Here is a 22,260-nt window from a genome sequence, read left to right as displayed (position 1 = left end):
AATCAGAGAAAAATGGGTGAGGACATCCCTGAGCTCAGAAATGTAACTTCTAACATGTTATTTATGACACAATCTTTTTTCCATTTTCATCTGTAAACAACTATCCACCAGGAAGTTATCCATGTTAAGGAGGGTGTTCAGACTTTTTCCCCTTGGGCACTGACTTATGCAAAAGGTGGCATGACGTATAAACTGTATGTATCACTCCTCTTTTTTTTCTGCTTTTTTTCACTTTCACATCTTTAAAGGGCTCTAAAACAGGTTCTAAGACTTATAGATTGTTTTTTTTGTAACTATAGGACTGCTGGATTTATGTCCAATGAGTTATTTAATGCAGAGAAAAATGTTTGAAAAAAGCTTTGCCTTTATTCAGGCGGCCGTCTGTTTTGAAAAGCTCTCTCTCTTCTTTGGAAATAATTGGGGATGCTGACGCTCAGAAAAAAAATCATAGGTGGACACAGGGCCTTAATCTTTGAACGGCTAGAATCTTGCAAAAACAACCATGAATGCTTATCAACCCTGGAAAAAAATGGAAATCAAATGAACCAAAACCTTGTTTTCACCAGCAGATGTCAGCAAATACAAATTTGGGGACCAGGGTCTGATTATTTTTGTTTCCCACATCACTACTGTTGGGAAAGAACCTCATGAGTTGGTGTGACCTCTGTATCAATCTACTTCCTGTGATACCAGTGACACTTTATTCGGACCAGAGTTATTCACTTATTAAGGACCAGAGTTATTTTTGCTTCATCCCATGCTCATCAATGTGTTCTTGTGACACATGCTGTACAAGACAAGAAAAGTATGAATGTTGTTCCTCTTTCACTGATTACGGTAAAAGAACAAACAGCACTTCTGAAATATGTTGATTTTTTTATTATCACTAATATAATATTGTTATTTTATTTTTGAGATGTGAATGTGTATCCTTGAACAATGGTGATAATGAAGCCATATGTGATTGTGTGTGCGTGTGTGTGTGTGCGTGTGTGTGTGTGTGTGTGTGTGTGTGTGTGCGTGCGTGTGTGTAAATGAAGAAAACATACTGCAAATGAGTTGTCGCTCATTTAGAATGCTAATATTGGTGAAACTGACTTTGCACAGTGCATTATATTACAGTTGAGTTTTATTTTGTACATCATTTTGAAATAAATATGTAATGTCAAAATGTCTGAATCGTCATTTGTTTAATCTGAACTTTTAGCATTATTCTTTTTTTTGTTTTGTTTTATTTAACTCTCAAATGAATTTCCATTGGGGGAATATCGCAAAATGTACAAAATGGCCCTTAACCATGACAAGAAGTCAAAAAACGAAGGCTTGTTTTACATTTCATTGGCAAGGAAATGTTAATACGTATGATACGTAAGAATCCAAGTTGATTAAATAGGCATGGACTGTTTACCCATCTGGATGTTTTGCCTTTCATGCAAACTTCCTTGATTTCCAATTTGCATATTCGTGTGTAACAAGACAAATTATCCAGTAAATAGGGTAGTTGGTAATGCTCACGGGTAAACTGGAAATACAGAGAGAGAGGGAACGTCTACAAAGTGACTGATGTGTATCCCTCTTGATCGTTTTTTTATTAAAATTATTTTCACCTTGACTCTTTGCCGGCCTCCGAAGCTATGAATGGGAGTCAGTACATCTGGATCCTAAATGGTGAGTCAGAGTGTTTTAAACTAAGCCCACTATTGGTAAGTTTGTGTTAATTTAAACAGTGCACTTAATTATTATATTTCATTAAGGCAAGGTAGGCTTATTGATAAAGCACATTTTAACAGCAAGGAAATTCAAAGTGCTTCACACAAGACATCAAAAAGCATCATGACAGAGGAAAGACAAGAAACATTAAAATAGAAAATGTAAAAATCACTGAAATACTGTATGTTAAAATAAAATCTGAATCATTAAACTAAAATTAATTGAAATAAGTAAAATAAGAATAAAAAATATAATAAGTGTAAAAGTTACAGTGCAGAGTTTCAATTGGAATCGTTTAATGAAAGGCAGTAAGAGTTTTCAACCTTGATTCAAAGGAGCTGAGAGTTTCAGTTGACCTGCAGGTTTCTGGGAGTTTTTTCCAGATATAAGGAGCGTAGAAGCTGAACACTGCTTCTCAGTGTTTGGTTCTGACTCTGGGGACAGAGAGCAGACCTGTCCCAGACGACCCGAGCGGTCTGGATGGTTCACAGTTAATCAGAAGGTCACTGATGTATTTTTGGCCCTAAACCATTCAGCACATTATAAACCAGCAGCAGGGTTTTAAAGTCGATTCTCTGACAGACTGGGAGCCGGTGTAAAGACCTCCAGAACTGGACTAATGTGATCCTTTTTGTTGGTCTTGTCTAAGTCTAAATCTCTAACTTGGTTGTCGAATCGCCTTACAGGCATTTCCCTCATAATGACATCTGGAGCACTGGCAGGTAAACTTTTTGTCTTTAAACTCACTTCATTGATGTTCAAAATACTGATCCATTTCACTCTACTGTATAGACATCAAGGATTGTGTTTACTGTATCTTTTATGTACATTTTTGGAAAGCTTTGTGCTGAAGACTTGTTTGTTGTTTCTTTTGACTGGTGAATATTTGTTTACTCAACTAGGTGTTCTTATGCAAAATGTGGCTCTGAGTCGAACTGCAGACCAGTCTTCATCGCACCCTGATGGTCCTGCCAGAAATGCTGTTGATGGAAACCGAGACCCAAATTTTGCGAAAGGATCCTGCTCACTTACCCACCAAGAGTCCAATCCCTGGTGGAGGGTGGACCTGCAGAATGTGTACACAGTTACTGCTGTGATGATAACCAACAGAAATGAATTTGAAAACAGGCTAGACGGTGCTGAAATCTGGATTGGAAACTCATTGGAGGACAATGGTGCCAAAAAATCCAGGTGCTTGACGCAGACTTCTATATTACATCCCCCATTGGGACAAGGAAAAGCTTTTACCTACCTCACTTTGTGTTTTCTTTTCTGATCCTTTTCTCAAACTCAGGTGTGCAATCATCTCCCACATTCCCAAAGGACGCACTTTCTACTTCCCATGTAGCTCTACAGAGGGACGCTACGTCACAGTTTTTCTTCCAGGAACAGAGAAGATTCTTACTCTCTGCGAGGTTGAAGTTTTCCCTTTAGATTATGCTGATGGTACGTACATATGATTCAAACAAGTTTTGGAGTGCAAGAACTCTTCAGTCTAGGGCCAATAATATTAAAATCAGTCAATAACAGACAACTTTTTCTAAATAATGGTAAACCCTACAAGGGAGGATTAGGGCCATGTGAAAAAATTATGATTTTTTTAAATTTCGAGATTAAACTCCTGAAATTTACAAAAATAAAGTCGTAAATTTACGTGAATTTACGTGAATAAAGAAGTAAATTTACGAGAATAAAGTCCTAAATTTACAAGAATAAAGTCCTAAATTTACAAGAATAAAGTAGTAAATTTGCAAGAATAATGTAGTAAATTTACAAGAATAAAGTCCCAAATTTACGAGAATAAAGTTGTAAATTTACAAGAATAAAGTCCTAAATTTACATGTTTAATCTTGAAATAAAAAAATAAAAAAAATTTAACATGGCCCTAATCCTCCGTCGTAAATCCCACTGTTTTTAAGGTTGAATAAGTTTGAGAGTTGTTATTTACCCGAGTTGACGAAAATCAACCTGTATGGGCCTAGTGTTTTTGGTTCACATTTTTTCAGTCTTGAGACTTCTGCTTTTGGGCCAATGAGACCTTTAACAGGATCCAGGAGGCATTCTGCTTTACAAATTGTCCATCATCAGTCCCATTCTCTTGAACTTTGAATCTCAATTTCATTTCATGAAATGGTGACATTTCATGAAATTTGGCCAATTTGTGGACTTCAACTTAAAGATTGAGTCTGATAAGACTGAGTTTGTTTTTTTTTACGTTTTTTAAGTCCACCTGCCCGTCCATCCAATTAGTGATTGCCTGTTGCAATTAGCACTTGTTTAAACTTGTATGCACTTGATGAATCATTGTAAAGAAGGATGTCTGTCTTTTTTTGTTTCAAGGAAATCGTGTACCCAATCTGGCTCTAGGAGGCAACGCATTCCAGTCCTCAACACATGCTGATGGTCATGCGTCCAAGGCCATCGATGGGCGCCGCGATTCCAAGTACGGTGACGGGTTTTGTACCCACACTAGCATGGAGACAAACCCATGGTGGAGGTTGGACCTACGAGAAACACACACAGTCACATCTGTCAAAGTAACCAATAGAGGAGACTGCTGCGCTCAGAGGCTGGATGGAGCCGAGATCCGAATCGGGAACTCGGCAGAGAACAACGGAAATGACAACCCCAAGTAAAAACCATAATAAGGGAGCATTCAGCATCAATTTCATTTTTTAATCACTATCAGACTAATATATTCTTTTATCTAGCATATATAACTTTCTTTGTGCATAGCCAGAAACCAAAATAGAAGCTGCTCTATCACTAATCGCCCAGCAAGGCGTATTATTCAGGAGAACTTGTAAAAGCTATTTCTCTCCAGCGATTATGTTAAACATTCTTCAGTGCTCATGGGAAAAGTTAAGACAGGAATGAACTCCCTCAAGGGGAGTTATAATGTTGTCAACTTCGCAAAATTCAACCAATCCCTGCAAACTTTACATGACTTTGAAGTCTTAACCAAACGCCAGGATTCATCCGCAAACTTGTAGAATCAACCATGTGCAGTCATGTTTGTCTTGAAACTGACTTCATTGATGTTTTCATCCATTTCACTTGGTTACATCAAGGAAAGGGTTTACTGTGTCTTTAATTCATATTTTTGGAAAGCTTGATGCTTCTTATTTATTCATTCATTTTGCTGTTGTGCAGTTAGCCAGGCCATATCATATGGAACATGATAGCAATCTAGCATAACTATTGCTATGGCTAGGGTGATGGTCGAAACCTCCATATCAGGATACTTTAATTGAACTGTACCCACATGTATCGACCTACACTGGTCACACAAGGTGCCTTCCTTAGCAGCCCGTTTAAGTTTGTCATCACCGGCGTTTGCCGCACTGAAGAAGGTTGCACCAGTGCTACTTTCTGTTCCAAGCGTTTGTGTTTTCTTCATTATAGAGATACTTGAATGACGACATTTCCATCACGGGATATTGAAAATGGACATTTGCAGTGTGTCCAAAATGCAGCATATTCATTGGCTGGTACTTTTTGAGATGAGCTGTAACTCTCCTGGAGTTTCTTTGAGCCATTCATGACTCTGATGTCGTGTTTGAATGAGAAGTCTGTAAGTTGACCAAAACCTACTGACTTTTGACTCTTTTCCACTGTCAGGTGTGCTTCCATCTCCCACATCGGGGAGGGTAAAACGGTCACATTTTACTGTGAGGGAGGCAGCGTGATGGGTCGCTTTGTCAACGTCATTATCCCTGGACCGAAGAAGGCTCTCACTCTGTGTGAAGTGGAGGTGTATGCAGGTACAACTGTCACTGACTTTGCCTTGTTTTTTTTGTTTGTTTCAAAAATTCCGATAATAGTTCATTCCTCTTGACTTTTCTCACTTTAGTGGACCCTCTCGCAAATGTGGCCCCAAACGGACAAGCAACGCAGTCATCCCTTTACGCGAACAATGTACATGCAGTCAATGTAATAAATGAGGATATGACTGGATTATGTTCACATACAGCAAACCAGTCCTCTCCTTGGTGGAAATTGGACTTGTTAGCTGTGCACAGGGTTCGTGCTGTTACTATCTTCAACAGGCCAGACTGTTGTCCTAAAAGGCTCATTGGGGCAGAGATCCTGATTGGGAACTCTCTGTCAACCGAGGTCACCCAAAACCCCAGGTAAGTCAGACTTATCTCTTAAAGAAATCATTCTTCAGCTTCAGTCTAGCAGCACGATAGAACTATCATTCCTTAAATTCCGCTCAAGCAGCCATTAGAAAGCCTTAGCAGCACCACTGGTGATGGAAATTCTTAGTTTTGTATATAATTTGAGAAATATTTCCATCATCCTCCATTAGATGTGGTACTATCTCATCGGTTGAAGGTACATTAACACACACCTTCCATTGTGGAGACATGGAAGGTCGCTACGTGGTTGTGATCTTACCGGGACAGAAAAGGATTTTGTCACTCTGTGAAGTGGAAGTGTATGCTTCTTTGGCAGGTATGTTGCTTCCCCTTTTTGTCCATAATATAAAAAAAGACCTGATTATTTGAAGACTCAATATGTGGATTCCTCTCAATCAATACAACAATAACAAACGATGACTTCGAGGCTAGCTGGGGATCATTGCAGTTCTCTCTCGCTACCTTCTGATTGTGAAAGCAGTTAACTGAGAGTAAGCTAGCACAGCAGTGAATAAACACACACATAGGTGAACATGGCGGTTCAGCATATTATTTTTTATATCCCGCCTCTGACATGGCATATAGCCAATTCATTGTTTTGGGGTGGCCAATCAAATTTCTAGTGGGGGCCCATGCCACCCCTTTGGACACGCCCCTGGCAAAGAGACAAGATGTGTTCTATCCAAAAAGGGTCGACCAGATGCACAAATTAAAGGTTATTTTCAATGGCTTCAGGGTTCATTGCATCAGACAAAATGTTAGTGTAAAAGCATTTCAGGGACATTTTGGATCCAATCCCGAATTTTGGCTGTCAGTTGTCAGCATTTCATCATTGACTAAAACTTCCCGAGGAAATTAATCATCAAAACAAGCCTGTTTTAAAATGTATTTCAAGTATGTTTTTGGCCAGCAGACACCGCTCCTCCTCCTCCTGCGACTGAGAGCATGCTGTTGAACGGCAGGAATGTGACGGTGGTGGGTGAGCGGCTTTGCTGGTCCGATGCGCTCCTCTACTGCAGACGTCATCACTGGGACCTGCTGAGCATTCTCAGCCGAGAGGAGCAGAGCGAGGTGGAGCAGCTGCTGAGCCGAGGTTCTTTCCTGCTCACAGATCATGTCTGGCTGGGGTTGCGCAGGTACGGCTGTCCATGGGGGCTGTATAAAATGTGACCGTTGGATTTTCATCTTCAAAATTTCAAGTGTTTAAATCTTATAATTTAAAATGTTTTTGAAGTATTACCATCTGCATAGGTCCCTTTTTTAAATATTTGTTTGTTTATAGTACTCTGATATAATGTAAAGGTCACATATTGTGGCTTCATGACATCACAAAGGGCAGTAACCGCTCCCCCAGGTGGGTGACACTCCCACAGCTCGGCGTTTGTTCTGCCCTCTGAGTCCGCCTTCTCACCGTAAACAACTGGGCATGGAGCGGGAGAGGCCAAGACAATCGAGGCCTTACAGAGAGGGGGCGTGGTCAAACACCGTTTTATTTATTTATTTCAAAATAGGGACAGTGCACATTAATGAACATTAACATGTAAATACTGTATACCCGGTTGTAGCCATGGACTTAATTCCACCTATATTCCCTTGGCAGGTTGGTGGTACAGGTGGTAGGCTTTGGGATTTGTTTCAAAACAAACCTGGATAAAGTGCTCATTTGCATTTAAAGCTACAGACACTGAAACAGCCTGTTCTGAGAAACTTCACAGGCATGTTTTTTGAGACCTCTGAGACTTATTTAAACTGGTCGGAAAAGGAGGAGAATATGTGACCTTTAAGTTTGCAACAACACAGTCTATTATTCTAAGTGCAGAAACGTTTGCATGTAAGAAACCTTTCAACACAAAGATTGGAGGTTAAAAGAGATAGGAAGAAGCACTTTTGACTGAAGTCTATGGTCCTGATGAAGACTCAAATGGTAGATTCCTGCTCTCTTCCTCAACCAAATCAGAGGGCTTAATCCATTTAAATGTTGCTGATGAATTCTGTTTACTCAAAAGACACAGGTCGTCCAGTCAAATGTTGTGTGTCCTTTGTTTTTGTGCCATATTTGCATGGACGTGCTTCGATGCATTGAAAACAGCTCTCAGTGAAGCCACACCCTAAAAAATCTTTTAAAAAAATAACCTTAGAAACAAACTGAAATCTATTTGTCGCTAACATAAAATTACAAGCCACAGTTTTCCTTTTTTTTATTTTTTTCAGCACATTTTCTTGTTAGACCTTCTGAAATGCCAGGATGTGTTGGAGACTGAACAAAGCAAAAGGGACCTTAACATGCCAGCACCTTTAATGTGTAAACCTGTTCATTTGATTGGGCAGACAGATAATGGGGGACAGCTGGTTCTGGATGTCCGGTGAAGCCATGGATTTTACCAAATGGCAGTACGATTCTGCCCCCCAACGTGTGAGTCACGCCTGCGGAGCTGTAGCCAGAGGAGACAGCTTCCTGTGGAAAGACAGGCCGTGTGAGGAGCACCTCAACTTTATCTGCCATTCAGGTGAGGGTATCACCTCACACCTTAAATATCTGCACATTCTGTGTTCCAACAGAATATATAAAACGTTCCTGTTTTTGTGCCTCAGGTGGCGAGGATGGAGCACATAGAGTGTATTTCTACAGCAGCCGCCAAGACCCACATACCTAGTACTTTAGGGTTCTATTAGAACTTACTGCGCAGTAACAGGCTTAAACTAATTATAGGAGAGATCTTCTCACATTCAGCATATTGAATACATTTTAAATGTTTATAATCAAGTCAAAACTTCACCTTAAGACATGTCAAATAAGTAGGAGAGAATCAAAAATGAGAATAAAATGCTAAATATCAGAGAAGAATTGATCCCAAATGATTTGATTTCCTGAACCTGGAAATGAAACTTAACCTTCAACTTTTTCTCAACATTTTAACTTTTTATAATTTGTTATAAAAGAAAATCTTCTCCCTTCTACATTTTTTAATTTCCCCCCCTGGACAAATACAGTTTTTTTTAATTGAATTGCATTTATTTCCCTCATGTCCCTCAGTTTGTTTTAAAGTCAAAGAAAGGCTCTTAAACTCCCTACACCACTTTTAATCTGCTGTTTGAATAACATTTCAGTATACTTTGTCCACAAATCTCAACCGTTTGGATTTGACAAAAGCGCAGCATCATTAATACTCTTCAGAAGCAATGTGTGGGTCACAAACAGTGGACTGTAAATATTAATGGATGAAGTCTGAGTGATGTCAGCCATCTGTTTCTGCCGGCTGGAAATCCTGTCTCAGTCTAACTTTCAGTCAACCTGTTGACAGGTTGAGAGCTGAAGCTGAGGTGGGTTTTAAGCCTCTTGACAAACCGTTAAACCACGCCCACCTGTCAATCATGTCAGCTCCACGCCTAACTATGGATAACACGTCTCGTTTTCAAGATCAAAATGGAGCAGTTATTTAAAAAATAACCCCCTGTACTGTGTGTGCCAGTAATGACAATCCCTAATCAGACCTGTTTATTTTTTTTATTTTTTTTTATTTCTGCTGCAAAAATGGCTTTTTTGCCTGTTGTGTGTATGTGACTTCCTGGAGTCAGCCTCAAGCGGACACTCGAGCACCTGCAGGATTTTACACTTCAGCATTGGCTTTATTTTTCTGGAGGTTGCCGGTTGGTGGGTCACTGTGATCTCATAAAAGCATCCGTCCTTTATAGCTTTTTTTTTTTACTGTTTCTGCATTTTTCATGTGTTGGACCAAATATAATATCACTCTTAACATTGTTTCCATTTAAACTGAGTTCAGATCCTATTTGAAAACCATTGCAAACTCATTATTTATACTCACTACATTATGTATTATATATATATATACATAAATGAATAGACTATACTTAAGTGTGAAATTTGACATCATAATATATACTGTGATAAGTTTAACTTTCACTTCAGCTGGTGTATAATGTGTGAGATGTCTCGTAGTTTAGAAATTCAGATTTGATTTAAGGATATCAATATTCATCACATCACTATAGTTCATTTTGCTTTGAAATAAATAGACAATGTAACAGTTCTGTACATCCTGTTGTTAGCCTTTAGAATAAATCTATTTATACATAAAGTGCTTGTGGGTCTTAAGATGTTAAAATATGAAGGAAGTGTCTTTGGAGGCTGTGTAAGTGAAGCTCTGTTATTTAGCCTGCCGTCGCTAGTGGAGCAGAAGAGGGATCAAATAAAGAATTTATCAACCAGTTCTGGCCTCAGGAGTGTCAGTGATTCTGATTTACCTGCCAACACCTGACACACCCAGAGACAGGGCTGGACGGGGATTTACCTTGTTCTTCTTGTCATACATGTACTGGTTCTTTATGATGTGTGTGGGTGTGTCTGTGTTTGTGTGTGCACTTTTTACAGCATTGTCCCAAGAGAAGAAGAGATTGGGTTTTTTTTTTTTTGGAAACATCATTTAAAATCTCAAAAAACAAATTGAAACTGAATTACACAAAGAAGAAAACAACACACTTTAAAACTGCAGTAACTATGTACACATGATGTTTCCAGGGGGCAGGCAAACTGCTTGGGGCCCCAGACCAGTAAGGGGGGCCCCTGAGGGCTAACAAACTTTAAACCAAAGCAGTGGCCCAAAATGTTCAAATTTTGCAATGACAGTAGGAGACCTCCCTAAGGGGCCCCATCTGACAGCACTCACTCTCGTTGCAGTGAAAACCAAAGTTTGTCAATGAAAGTTAAAAAAGGAAGGGGGAAACTAATGAATGACTTCCCAATATGGTGAAAGGGGCGTGACATTTCCGAGAACTGTGCTGAGCAACTGACCAATTACAGTAGAGCCGACAGGCCGACCAATCAGAGCAGACTTGGCCCACGTGGGGTCTTGCAGTGTGGGCACAACAGAGCGTAGCTGACAGACTCAGAGCGGAGAGGGAGCAAGGAGGAGCAGTACATGAAAACAAACACGTTTTTTGAACATTAGCGATTGTGAACGTACTTTAGTAGGCACATAAATTAAATATATGAACCCATAAAAGGGCATAAAATGACCTCTTTAAGAGTCCAATGGACGCTTATTTATTCAAACCTTTTACATCAACAAGTTAAGATAACTATGTTTTAAAATTTGAATGCTGAAGCCAAAGGATGCAACAATAAAAGCAACATGTAAAGAGTGTACCTGGAGTTGTGGTCGATGGAGGGCCGGGGTGCTGGAGGTGGCACTGAGGGGATTCTCTATTTCCTGGTCCAGCAGGTCCGGCTTTATCAGCTGCAACACCATCGAGTCAAGAGGAGACATGCTCTCCCTGAATGAAGAGACGAATCAGAGAAAAATGGGTGAGGACATCCCTGAGCTCAGAAATGTAACTTCTAACATGTTATTTATGACACAATCTTTTTTCATTTTCATCTGTAAACAACTATCCACCAGGAAGTTATCCATGTTAAGGAGGGTGTTCAGACTTTTTACCCTTGGGCACTGACTTATGCAAAAGGTGGCATGATGTATAAACTGTATGTATCACTCCTCTTTTTTTTCTGCTTTTTTTCACTTTCACATCTTTAAAGGGCTCTAAAACAGGTTCTAAGACTTATAGATTGTTTTTTTTTGTAACTATAGGACTGCTGGATTTATGTCCAATGAGTTATTTAATGCAGAGAAAAATGTTTGAAAAAAGCTTTGCCTTTATTCAGGCGGCCGTCTGTTTTGAAAAGCTCTCTCTCTTCTTTGGAAATAATTGGGGATGCTGACGCTCAGAAAAAAAAATCATAGGTGGACACAGGGCCTTAATCTTTGAACGGCTAGAATCTCGCAAAAACAACCATGAATGCTTATCAACCCTGGAAAAAAATGGAAATCAAATGAACCAATACCTTGTTTTCACCAGCAGAGGTCAGCAAATACAAATTTGGGGACCAGGGTCTGATTATTTTTGTTTCCCACATCACTACTGTTGGGAAAGAACCTCATGAGTTGGTGTGACCTCTGTATCAATCTACTTCCTGTGATACCAGTGACACTTTATTCGGACCAGAGTTATTCACTTATTAAGGACCAGAGTTATTTTTGCTTCATCCCATGCTCATCAATGTGTTCTTGTGACACATGCTGTACAAGACAAGAAAAGTATGAATGTTGTTCCTCTTTCACTGATTACGGTAAAAGAACAAACAGCACTTCTGAAATATGTTGATTTTTTTATTATCACTAATATAATATTGTTATTTTATTTTTGAGATGTGAATGTGTATGCTTGAACAATGGTGATAATGAAGCCATATGTGATTGTGTGTGCGTGTCTGTGTGTATGTGTGTGTAAATGAAGAAAACATACTGCAAATGAGTTGTCGCTCATTTAGAATGCTAATATTGGTGAAACTGACTTTGCACAGTGCATTATATTACAGTTGAGTTTTATTTTGTACATCATTTTGAAATAAATATGTAATGTCAAAATGTCTGAATCGTCATTTGTTTAATCTGAACTTTTAGCATTATTCTTTTTTTTGTTTTGTTTTATTTAACTCTCAAATGAATTTCCATTGGGGGAATATCGCAAAATGTACAAAATGGCCCTTAACCATGACAAGAAGTCAAAAAACGAAGGCTTGTTTTACATTTCATTGGCAAGGAAATGTTAATACGTATGATACGTAAGAATCCAAGTTGATTAAATAGGCATGGACTGTTTACCCATCTGGATGTTTTGCCTTTCATGCAAACTTCCTTGATTTCCAATTTGCATATTCGTGTGTAACAAGACAAATTATCCAGTAAATAGGGTAGTTGGTAATGCTCACGGGTAAACTGGAAATACAGAGGGAGAGAGAACGTCTACAAAGTGACTGATGTGTATCCCTCTTGATCGTTTTTTTATTAAAATTATTTTCACCTTGACTCTTTGCCGGCCTCCGAAGCTATGAATGGGAGTCAGTACATCTGGATCCTAAATGGTGAGTCAGAGTATTTTAAACTAAGCCCACTATTGGTAAGTTTGTGTTAATTTGAACAGTGCACTTAATTATTATATTTCATTAATGCAAGGTAGGCTTATTGATAAAGCACATTTCAACAGCAAGGAAATTCAAAGTGCTTCACACAAGACGTCAAAAAGCATCATGACAGAGGAAAGACAAGAAACATTAAAATAGAAAATGTAAAAATCACTGAAATACTGTATGTTAAAATAAAATCTGAATCATTAAACTAAAATTAATTGAAATAAGTAAAATAAGAATAAAAAATATAATAAGTGTAAAAGTTACAGTGCAGAGTTTCAATTGGAATCGTTTAATGAAAGGCAGTAAGAGTTTTCAACCTTGATTCAAAGGAGCTGAGAGTTTCAGTTGACCTGCAGGTTTCTGGGAGTTTTTTCCAGATATAAGGAGCGTAGAAGCTGAACACTGCTTCTCAGTGTTTGGTTCTGACTCTGGGGACAGAGAGCAGACCTGTCCCAGACGACCCGAGCGGTCTGGATGGTTCACAGTTAATCAGAAGGTCACTGATGTATTTTTGGCCCTAAACCATTCAGCACATTATAAACCAGCAGCAGGGTTTTAAAGTCGATTCTCTGACAGACTGGGAGCCGGTGTAAAGACCTCCAGAACTGGACTAATGTGATCCTTTTTGTTGGTCTTGTCTAAGTCTAAATCTCTAACTTGGTTGTCGAATCGCCTTACAGGCATTTCCCTCATGATGACATCTGGAGCACTGGCAGGTAAACTTTTTGTCTTTAAACTCACTTCATTGATGTTCAAAATACTGATCCATTTCACTCTACTGTATAGACATCAAGGATTGTGTTTACTGTATCTTTTATGTACATTTTTGGAAAGCTTTGTGCTGAAGACTTGTTTGTTGTTTCTTTTGACTGGTGAATATTTGTTTACTCAACTAGGTGTTCTTATGCAAAATGTGGCTCTGAGTCGAACTGCAGACCAGTCTTCATCGCACCCTGATGGTCCTGCCAGAAATGCTGTTGATGGAAACCGAGACCCAAATTTTGCGAAAGGATCCTGCTCACTTACCCACCAAGAGTCCAATCCCTGGTGGAGGGTGGACCTGCAGAATGTGTACACAGTTACTGCTGTGATGATAACCAACAGAAATGAATTTGAAAACAGGCTAGACGGTGCTGAAATCTGGATTGGAAACTCATTGGAGGACAATGGTGCCAAAAAATCCAGGTGCTTGACGCAGACTTCTATATTACATCCCCCATTGGGACAAGGAAAAGCTTTTACCTACCTCACTTTGTGTTTTCTTTTCTGATCCTTTTCTCAAACTCAGGTGTGCAATCATCTCCCACATTCCCAAAGGACGCACTTTCTACTTCCCATGTAGCTCTACAGAGGGACGCTACGTCACAGTTTTTCTTCCAGGAACAAAGAAGATTCTTAGTCTCTGCGATGTCCAAGTTTTCCCTTTAGATTATGCTGATGGTACGTACATATGATTCAAACAAGTTTTGGAGCTCAAGAACTCTTCAGTCTAGGGCCAAGAATATTAAAATCAGTCAGTAACAGACAACATTTTTCTAACTAATGTTAATCCCTACGAGGGAGGATTAGGCCATGTGAAAAAATTATGATTTTTTTAAATTTCGAGATTAAACTCCTAAAATTTACAAAAATAAAGTCGTAAATTTACGTGAATTTACGTGAATAAAGTAGTAAATTTACGAGAATAAACTCCTAAATTTACGAGAATAAAGTTGTAAATTTACAAGAATAAAGTAGTAAATTTGCAAGAATAATGTAGTAAATTTACAAGAATAAAGTCCCAAATTTACGAGAATAAAGTTGTAAATTTACAAGAATAAAGTCCTAAATTTACATGTTTAATCTTGAAATAAAAAAAATAAAAAAAATTTAACATGGCCCTAATCCTCCGTCGTAAATCTCACTGTTTTTAAGGTTGAATAAGTTTGAGAGTTGTTATTTACCCGAGTTGACGAAAATCAACCTGTATGGGCCTAGTGTTTTTGGTTCACATTTTTTCAGTCTTGAGACTTCTGCTTTTGGGCCAATGAGACCTGTGACAGGATCCAGGAGGCATTCTGCCTCACAAATTGTCTATCATCAGTCCCATTCTCTTGAACTTTGAATCTCAGTGACGCCTTGGTGACATTTCATCAAATTTAGGCAATTTGTGGATTTCAACTCAAAGATTGAGTCTGATAAGACTGAGTTTGTGAATACGTCTGAGATCAATGTCACTGTGAACTCTCATGACACATTTTTGAGAATAAACCAATCATTTATGAGCAATTTATTTTGTTTTGTTTTTTTTACGTTTTTTAAGTCCACCTTCTCCTCCATCCAATTAGTGATTGCCTGTTGCAATTAGCACTTGTTTAAACTTGTATGCACTTGATGAATCATTGTAAAGAAGGATGTCTGTCTTTCTTTGTTTCAAGGAAATCATGTACCCAATCTGGCTCTAAGAGGCAAAGCATTCCAGTCCTCAACAGCTAGTGGTTCTAGTTCTGCGTCCAAGGCCATCGATGGGCGACGCGATTCCAACTACGGTGACGGGTTTTGTACCCACACCTTGGAAGAGACAAACCCATGGTGGAGGTTGGACCTACGAGAAACACACGCAGTCACATCTGTCCAAGTAACCAATAGAAGAGACTGCTGCGCTCAGAGGCTGGATGGAGCCGAGATCCGAATCGGGAACTCGGCAGAGAACAACGGAAATGACAACCCCAAGTAAAAACCATAATAAGGGAGCATTCAGCATCAATGTCAATTTCATTTTTTAATCACTATCAGACTAATATATTCTTTTATCTAGCATATATAACTTTCTTTGTGCATAGCCAGAAACCAAAATAGAAGCTGCTCTATCACTAATCGCCCAGCAAGGTGTATTATTCAGGAGAACTTGTAAAAGTTCAGATATTTCTCTGCAGCGATTATGTTAAACATTCTTCAGTGCTCATGGGAAAAGTTAAGACAGGAATGAACTCCCTCAAGGGGAGTTATAATGTTGTCAACTTCGCAAAATTCAACCAATCCCTGCAAACTTTACATGACTTTGAAGTCTTCACCAAACGCCAGGATTCATCCGCAAACTTCTAGAATCAACCACGTGCAGTCATGTTTGTCTTGAAACTCACTTCGTTGATGTTTTCATCCATTTCACTTGGTTACATCAAGGAAAGGGTTTACTGTGTCTTTAATTCATATTTTTGGAAAGCTTGATGCTACTTATTTATTCATTCATTTTGCTGTTATGCAGTTAGCCAGGCCATATCATATGGAACATGATAGCAATCTAGCATAACTATTGCTATGGCTAGGGTGATGGTCGAAACCTCCATATCAGGATACTTTAATTGAACTGTACCCACATGTATCGACCTACACTGGTCACACAAGGTGCCTTCCTTAGCAGCCCGTTTAAGTTTGTCGTCACCGGCGTTTGCCGCACTGAAGAAGGTTGCACCAGTGCTACTTTCTGTTCCAAGCGTTTGTGTTTTTCTTCATCTCATATAGCTTTGAATGACGGCATTTCCATCATGGGATTCTGAAAATGGACATTTGCAGTGTGTCCAAAATGCAGCATATTCATTGGCTGGTACTTTTTGAGATGAGCTGTGACTCTCCTGGAGTTTCTTTGAGCCATTCATGACTCTGATGTTGTGTTTGAATGAAAAGTCTGTAAGTTGACCAAAACCTACTGACTTTTGACTCTTTTCCACTGTCAGGTGTGCTTCCATCTCCCACATCGGGGCGGGTAAAACGGTCACATTTTACTGCGAGGGAGGCAGCGTGATGGGTCGCTTTGTCAACGTCATTATCCCTGGACCGAAGAAGATTCTCACTCTGTGTGAAGTGGAGGTGTATGCAGGTACAACTGTCACTGACTTTGCCTTGTTTTTTTTGGTTTGTTTCAAAAATTCTGATAATAGTTCATTCCTCTTTTTCTTGTCTTTTCTCACTTTAGTGGACCCTCTCGCAAACGTGGCCCCAAACGGACAAGCAACGCAGTCATCCCTTTACGCGAACAATGTACATGCAGTCAATGTTATAAATGGGGATATGACTGGATTATGTTCACATACTGCAAACCAGTCCTCTCCTTGGTGGAAATTGGACTTGTTAGCTGTGCACAGGGTTCGTGCTGTTACTATCTTCAACAGGCCAGACTGTTGTCCTAAAAGGCTCATTGGGGCAGAGATCCTGATTGGGAACTCTTCGTCAACCGAGGTCACCCAAAACCCCAGGTAAGTCAGACTTATCTCTTAAAGAAATCATTCTTCAGCTTCAGTCTAGCAGCACGATAGAACTATCATTCCTTAAATTCCGCTCAAGCAGCCATTAGAAAGCCTTAGCAGCACCACTGGTGATGGAAATTCTTAGTTTTGTATATAATCTGAGAAATATTTCCATCATCTTCCTCCATTAGATGTGGTACTATCTCATCGGTTGAAGGTACATTAACACACACCTTCCATTGTGGAGACATGGAAGGTCGCTACGTGGTTGTGATCTTACCGGGACAGAAAAGGATTTTGTCACTCTGTGAAGTGGAAGTGTATGCTTCTTTGGCAGGTATGTTGCTTCCCCTTTTTGTCCATGATATAAAAAAAGACCTGATTATTTGAAGACTCAATATGTAGATTCCTCTCAATCAATACAACAATAACAAACGATGACTTCGAGGCTAGCTGGGGATCATTGGAGTTCTCTCTCGCTACCTTCTGATTGTGAAAGAAGTTAACTGAGAGTAAGCTAGCACAGCAGTGAATAAACACACACATAGGTGAACATGGCGGTTCAGCATATTATTTTTTATATCCCGCCTCTGACATGGCATATAGCCAATTCATTGTTTTGGGGTGGCCAATCAACTTTCTAGTGGGGGCCCATGCCACCCCTTTGGACACGCCCCTGGCAAAGAGACAAGATGTGTTCTATCCAAAAGGGGTTGGCCAGATACACAAAAAAAAGGTTATTTTCAATGGCTTCAGGGTTCATTGCATCAGACAAAATGTTAGTGTAAAAGCATTTCAGGGACATTTTGGATCCAATCCCAAATTTTGGCTGTCAGTTGTCAGCATTTCATCATTGACTAAAACTTCCCGAGGAAATTAATCATCAAAACAAGCCTGTTTTAAAATGTATTTCAAGTATGTTTTTGGCCAGCAGACACCGCTCCTCCTCCTCCTGCGACTGAGAGCATGCTGTTGAACGGCAGGAATGTGACGGTGGTGGGTGAGCGGCTTTGCTGGTCCGATGCTCTCCTCTACTGCAGACGTCATCACTGGGACCTGCTGAGCATTCTCAGCCGAGAGGAGCAGAGCGAGGTGGAGCAGCTGCTGAGCCGAGGTTCTTTCCTGCTCACAGATCATGTCTGGCTGGGGTTGCGCAGGTACGGCTGTCCATGGGGGCTGTATAAAATGTGACCGTTGGATTTTCATCTTCAAAATTTCAAGTGTTTAAATCTTATAATTTAAAATGTTTTTGAAGAATTACCATCTGTATAGGTCCCTTTTTTAAATATTTGTTTGTTTATAGTACTCTGATATAATGTAAAGGTCACATATTGTGGCTTCATGACATCACAAAGGGCAGTAACCCCTTCCCCAGGTGGGTGACACTCCCACAGCTCGGCGTTTGTTCTGCCCTCTGAGTCCGCCTTCTCACCGTAAACAACTGGGCATGGAGCGGGAGAGGCCAAGACAATCGAGGCCTTACAGAGAGGGGGCGTGGTCAAACACTGTTTTATTTATTTATTTCAAAATAGGGACAGTGCACATTAATGAACATTAACATGTAAATACTGTATACCCGGTTGTAGCCATGGACTTAATTCCACCTGTAGTCCCTTGGCAGGTTGGTGGTACAGGTGGTAGGCTTTGGGAGTTTCAAAACAAACCTGGATAAAGTGCTCATTTGCATTTAAAGCTACAGACACTGAAACAGCCTGTTCTGAGAAACTTCACAGGCATGTTTTTTGAGACCTCTGAGACTTATTTAAACTGGTCGGAAAAGGAGGAGAATATGTGACCTTTAAGTTTGCAACAACACAGTCTATTATTCTAAGTGCAGAAACGTTTGCATGGAAGAAACCTTTCAACACAAAGATTGGAGGTTGAAAGAGATAGGAAGAAGCACTTTTGACTGAAGTCTATGGTCCTGATGAAGACTCAAATGGCAGATTCCTGCTCTCTCCCTCAACCAAATCAGAGGGCTTAATCCATTTAAATGTTGCTGATGAATTCTGTTTACTCAAAAGACACAGGTCGTCCAGTCAAATGTAGCGTGTCCTTTGTTTTTGTGCCATATTTGCATGGACGTGCTTCGATGCATTGAAAACAGCTCTCAGTGAAGCCACACCCTAAAAAATCTTTAAAAAAAATAACCTTAGAAACAAACTGAAATCTATTTGTCGCTAACATAAAATTACAAGCCACAGTTTTCCTTTTTTTTTTTTTTTTCATCACATTTTCTTGTTAGACCTTCTGAAATGCCAGGATGTGTTGGAGACTGAACAAAGCATAAGGGACCTTAACATGCCAGCACCTTTAATGTGTAAACCTGTTCATTTGATTGGGCAGACAGATAATGGGGGACAGCTGGTTCTGGATGTCCGGTGAAGCCATGGATTTTACCAAATGGCAGTACGATTCTGCCCCCCAACGTGTGAGTCACGCCTGTGGAGCTGTAGCCAGAGGAGACAGCTTCCTGTGGAAAGACAGGCCGTGTGAGGAGCACCTCAACTTTATCTGCCATTCAGGTGAGGGTATCACCTCACACCTTAAATATCTGCACATTCTGTGTTCCAACAGAATATATAAAACGTTCCTGTTTTTGTGCCTCAGGTGGCGAGGATGGAGCACATAGAGTGTATTTCTACAGCAGCCGCCAAGACCCACATACCTAGTACTTTAGGGTTCTATTAGAACCTACTGCGCAGTAACAGGCTTAAACTAATTATAGGAGAGATCTTCTCACATTCAGCATATTGAATATATTTTAAATGTTTATAATCAAGTCAAAACTTCACCTTAAGACATGTCAAATAAGTAGGAGAGAATCAAAAATGAGAATAAAATGCTAAATATCAGAGAAGAATTGATCCCAAATGATTTGAGCCTGAACCTGGAAATGAAACTTAACCTTCAACTTTTTCTCAACATTTTAACTTTTTATAATTTGTTATAAAAGAAAATCTTCTCCCTTCTACATTTTTTAATTTCCCCCCCTGGACAAATACAGTTTTTTTTAATTGAATTGCATTTATTTCCCTCATGTCCCTCAGTTTGTTTTTAAGTCAAAGAAAGGCTCTTAAACTCCCTACACCACTTTTAATCTGCTGTTTGAATAACATTTCAGTATACTTTGTCCACAAATCTCAACCGTTTGGATTTGACAAAAGCGCAGCATCATTAATACTCTTCAGAAGCAATGTGTGGGTCACAAACAGTGGACTGTAAATATTAATGGATGAAGTCTGAGTGATGTCAGCCATCTGTTTCTGCCGGCTGGAAATCCTGTCTCAGTCTAACTTTCAGTCAACCTGTTGACAGGTTGAGAGCTGAAGCTGAGGTGGGTTTTAAGCCTCTTGACAAACCGTTAAACCACGCCCACCTGTCAATCATGTCAGCTCCACGCCTAACTATGGATAACACGTCTCGTTTTCAAGATCAAAATGGAGCAGTTATTTAAAAAATAACCCCCTGTACTGTGTGTGCCAGTAATGACAATCCCTAATCAGACCTGTTTATTTTTTTTATTTTTTTTTATTTCTGCTGCAAAAATGGCTTTTTTGCCTGTTGTGTGTATGTGACTTCCTGGAGTCAGCCTCAAGCGGACACTCGAGCACCTGCAGGATTTTGCACTTCAGCATTGGCTTTATTTTTCTGGAGGTTGCCGGTTGGTGGTTCACTGTGATCTCATAAAAGCATCCGTCCTTTATAGCTTTTTTTTTACTGTTTCTGCATTTTTCATGTGTTGGACCAAATATAATATCACTCTTTACATTGTTTCCATTTAAACTGAGTTCAGATCCTATTTGAAAACCATTGCAAACTCATTATTTATACTCACTACATTATGTATTATATATATACATAAATGAATAGACTATACTTAAGTGTGAAATTTGACATCATAATATATACTGTGATAAGTTTAACTTTCACTTCAGCTGGTGTATAATGTGTGAGATGTCTCGTAGTTTAGAAATTCAGATTTGATTTAAGGATATCAATATTCATCACATCACTATAGTTCATTTTGCTTTGAAATAAATAGACGATGTAACAGTTCTGTACATCCTGTTGTTAGCCTTTAGAATAAATCTATTTATACATAAAGTGCTTGTGGGTCTTAAGATGTTAAAATATGAAGGAAGTGTCTTTGGAGGCTGTGTAAGTGAAGCTCTGTTATTTAGCCTGCCGTCGCTAGTGGAGCAGAAGAGGGATCAAATAAAGAATTTATCAACCAGTTCTGGCCTCAGGAGTGTCAGTGATTCTGATTTACCTGCCAACACCTGACACACCCAGAGACAGGGCTGGACGGGGATTTACCTTGTTCTTCTTGTCATACATGTACTGGTTCTTTATGATGTGTGTGGGTGTGTCTGTGTTTGTGTGTGCACTTTTTACAGCATTGTCCCAAGAGAAGAAGAGATTGGGTTTTTTTTTTTTTTAAAACATCATTTAAAATCTCAAAAAACAAATTGAAACTGAATTACACAAAGAAGAAAACAACACACTTTAAAACTGCAGTAACTATATACACATGATGTTTCCAGGGGGCAGGCAAACTGCTTGGGGCCCCAGACCAGTAAGGGGGGCCCCTGAGGGCTAACAAACTTTAAACCAAAGCAGTGGCCCAAAATGTTCAAATTTTGCAATGACAGTAGCAGACCTCCCTAAGGGGCCCCATCTGACAGCACTCACTCTCGTTGCAGTGAAACCCAAAGTTTGTCAATGAAAGTTAAAAAAGGAAGGGGGAAACTAATGAATGACTTCCCAATATGGTGAAAGGGGCGTGACATTTCCGAGAACCGTGCTGAGCAACTGACCAATTACAGCAGAGCCGACAGGCCGACCAATCAGAGCAGACTTGGCCCACGTGGGGTCTTGCAGTGTGGGCACAACAGAGCGTAGCTGACAGACTCAGAGCGGAGAGGGAGCAAGGAGGAGCAGTACATGAAAACAAACACGTTTTTTGAACATTAGCGATTGTGAACGTACTTTAGTAGGCACATAAATTAAATATATGAACCCATAAAAGGGCATAAAATGACCTCTGTAAGAGTCCAATGGACGCTTATTTATTCAAACCTTTTACATCAACAAGTTAAGATAACTATGTTTTAAAATTTGAATGCTGAAGCCAAAGGATGCAACAATAAAAGCAACATGTAAAGAGTGTACCTGGAGTTGTGGTCGATGGAGG

The 22,260-nt window shown here is 39.6% G+C and overlaps 3 protein-coding genes across 3 annotated transcripts; all 3 read left to right on the top strand.

The window, feature by feature from the left end:
* The first annotated feature begins 1,634 nt into the window (after positions 1-1,634).
* On the top strand, positions 1,635-5,777 carry LOC109995164 (fucolectin-like). The gene is made up of 7 exons (XM_065950910.1): positions 1,635-1,668; positions 2,613-2,787; positions 3,005-3,156; positions 4,051-4,342; positions 5,332-5,474; positions 5,564-5,628; positions 5,760-5,777. Exons 1-7 carry the CDS (start codon positions 1,635-1,637, stop codon positions 5,775-5,777), a joined length of 879 nt encoding a protein of 292 aa, XP_065806982.1.
* A 260-nt stretch (positions 5,778-6,037) lies between these two features.
* Positions 6,038-10,258, top strand: LOC136177433 (lithostathine-1-alpha-like). The gene is made up of 4 exons (XM_065950691.1): positions 6,038-6,168; positions 6,766-6,988; positions 8,181-8,359; positions 8,445-10,258. The coding sequence occupies exons 1-4, from the start codon at positions 6,081-6,083 to the stop codon at positions 8,504-8,506; spliced, it is 552 nt and encodes a 183-aa protein (XP_065806763.1). The 5' UTR covers positions 6,038-6,080; the 3' UTR covers positions 8,507-10,258.
* Positions 10,259-12,665: 2,407 nt separating this feature from the next.
* LOC110005991 (uncharacterized) lies at positions 12,666-21,479 on the top strand. Its single transcript, XM_065950687.1, has 11 exons — positions 12,666-12,792; positions 13,521-13,556; positions 13,737-14,025; positions 14,129-14,280; positions 15,258-15,552; positions 16,554-16,696; positions 16,793-17,072; positions 17,255-17,400; positions 17,998-18,220; positions 19,410-19,588; positions 19,674-21,479. Exons 1-11 carry the CDS (start codon positions 12,759-12,761, stop codon positions 19,733-19,735), a joined length of 1,839 nt encoding a protein of 612 aa, XP_065806759.1. The 5' UTR covers positions 12,666-12,758; the 3' UTR covers positions 19,736-21,479.
* Positions 21,480-22,260: the final 781 nt, after the last annotated feature.

The sequence above is a fragment of the Labrus bergylta genome, chromosome 22 (genome assembly GCF_963930695.1).
Source record: "Labrus bergylta chromosome 22, fLabBer1.1, whole genome shotgun sequence".
NCBI lineage: Eukaryota > Metazoa > Chordata > Actinopteri > Labriformes > Labridae > Labrus > Labrus bergylta.
The sequence above is the reverse complement of the archived record's forward strand: the minus strand, read 5'-3'. Positions and strand labels throughout refer to the sequence as shown.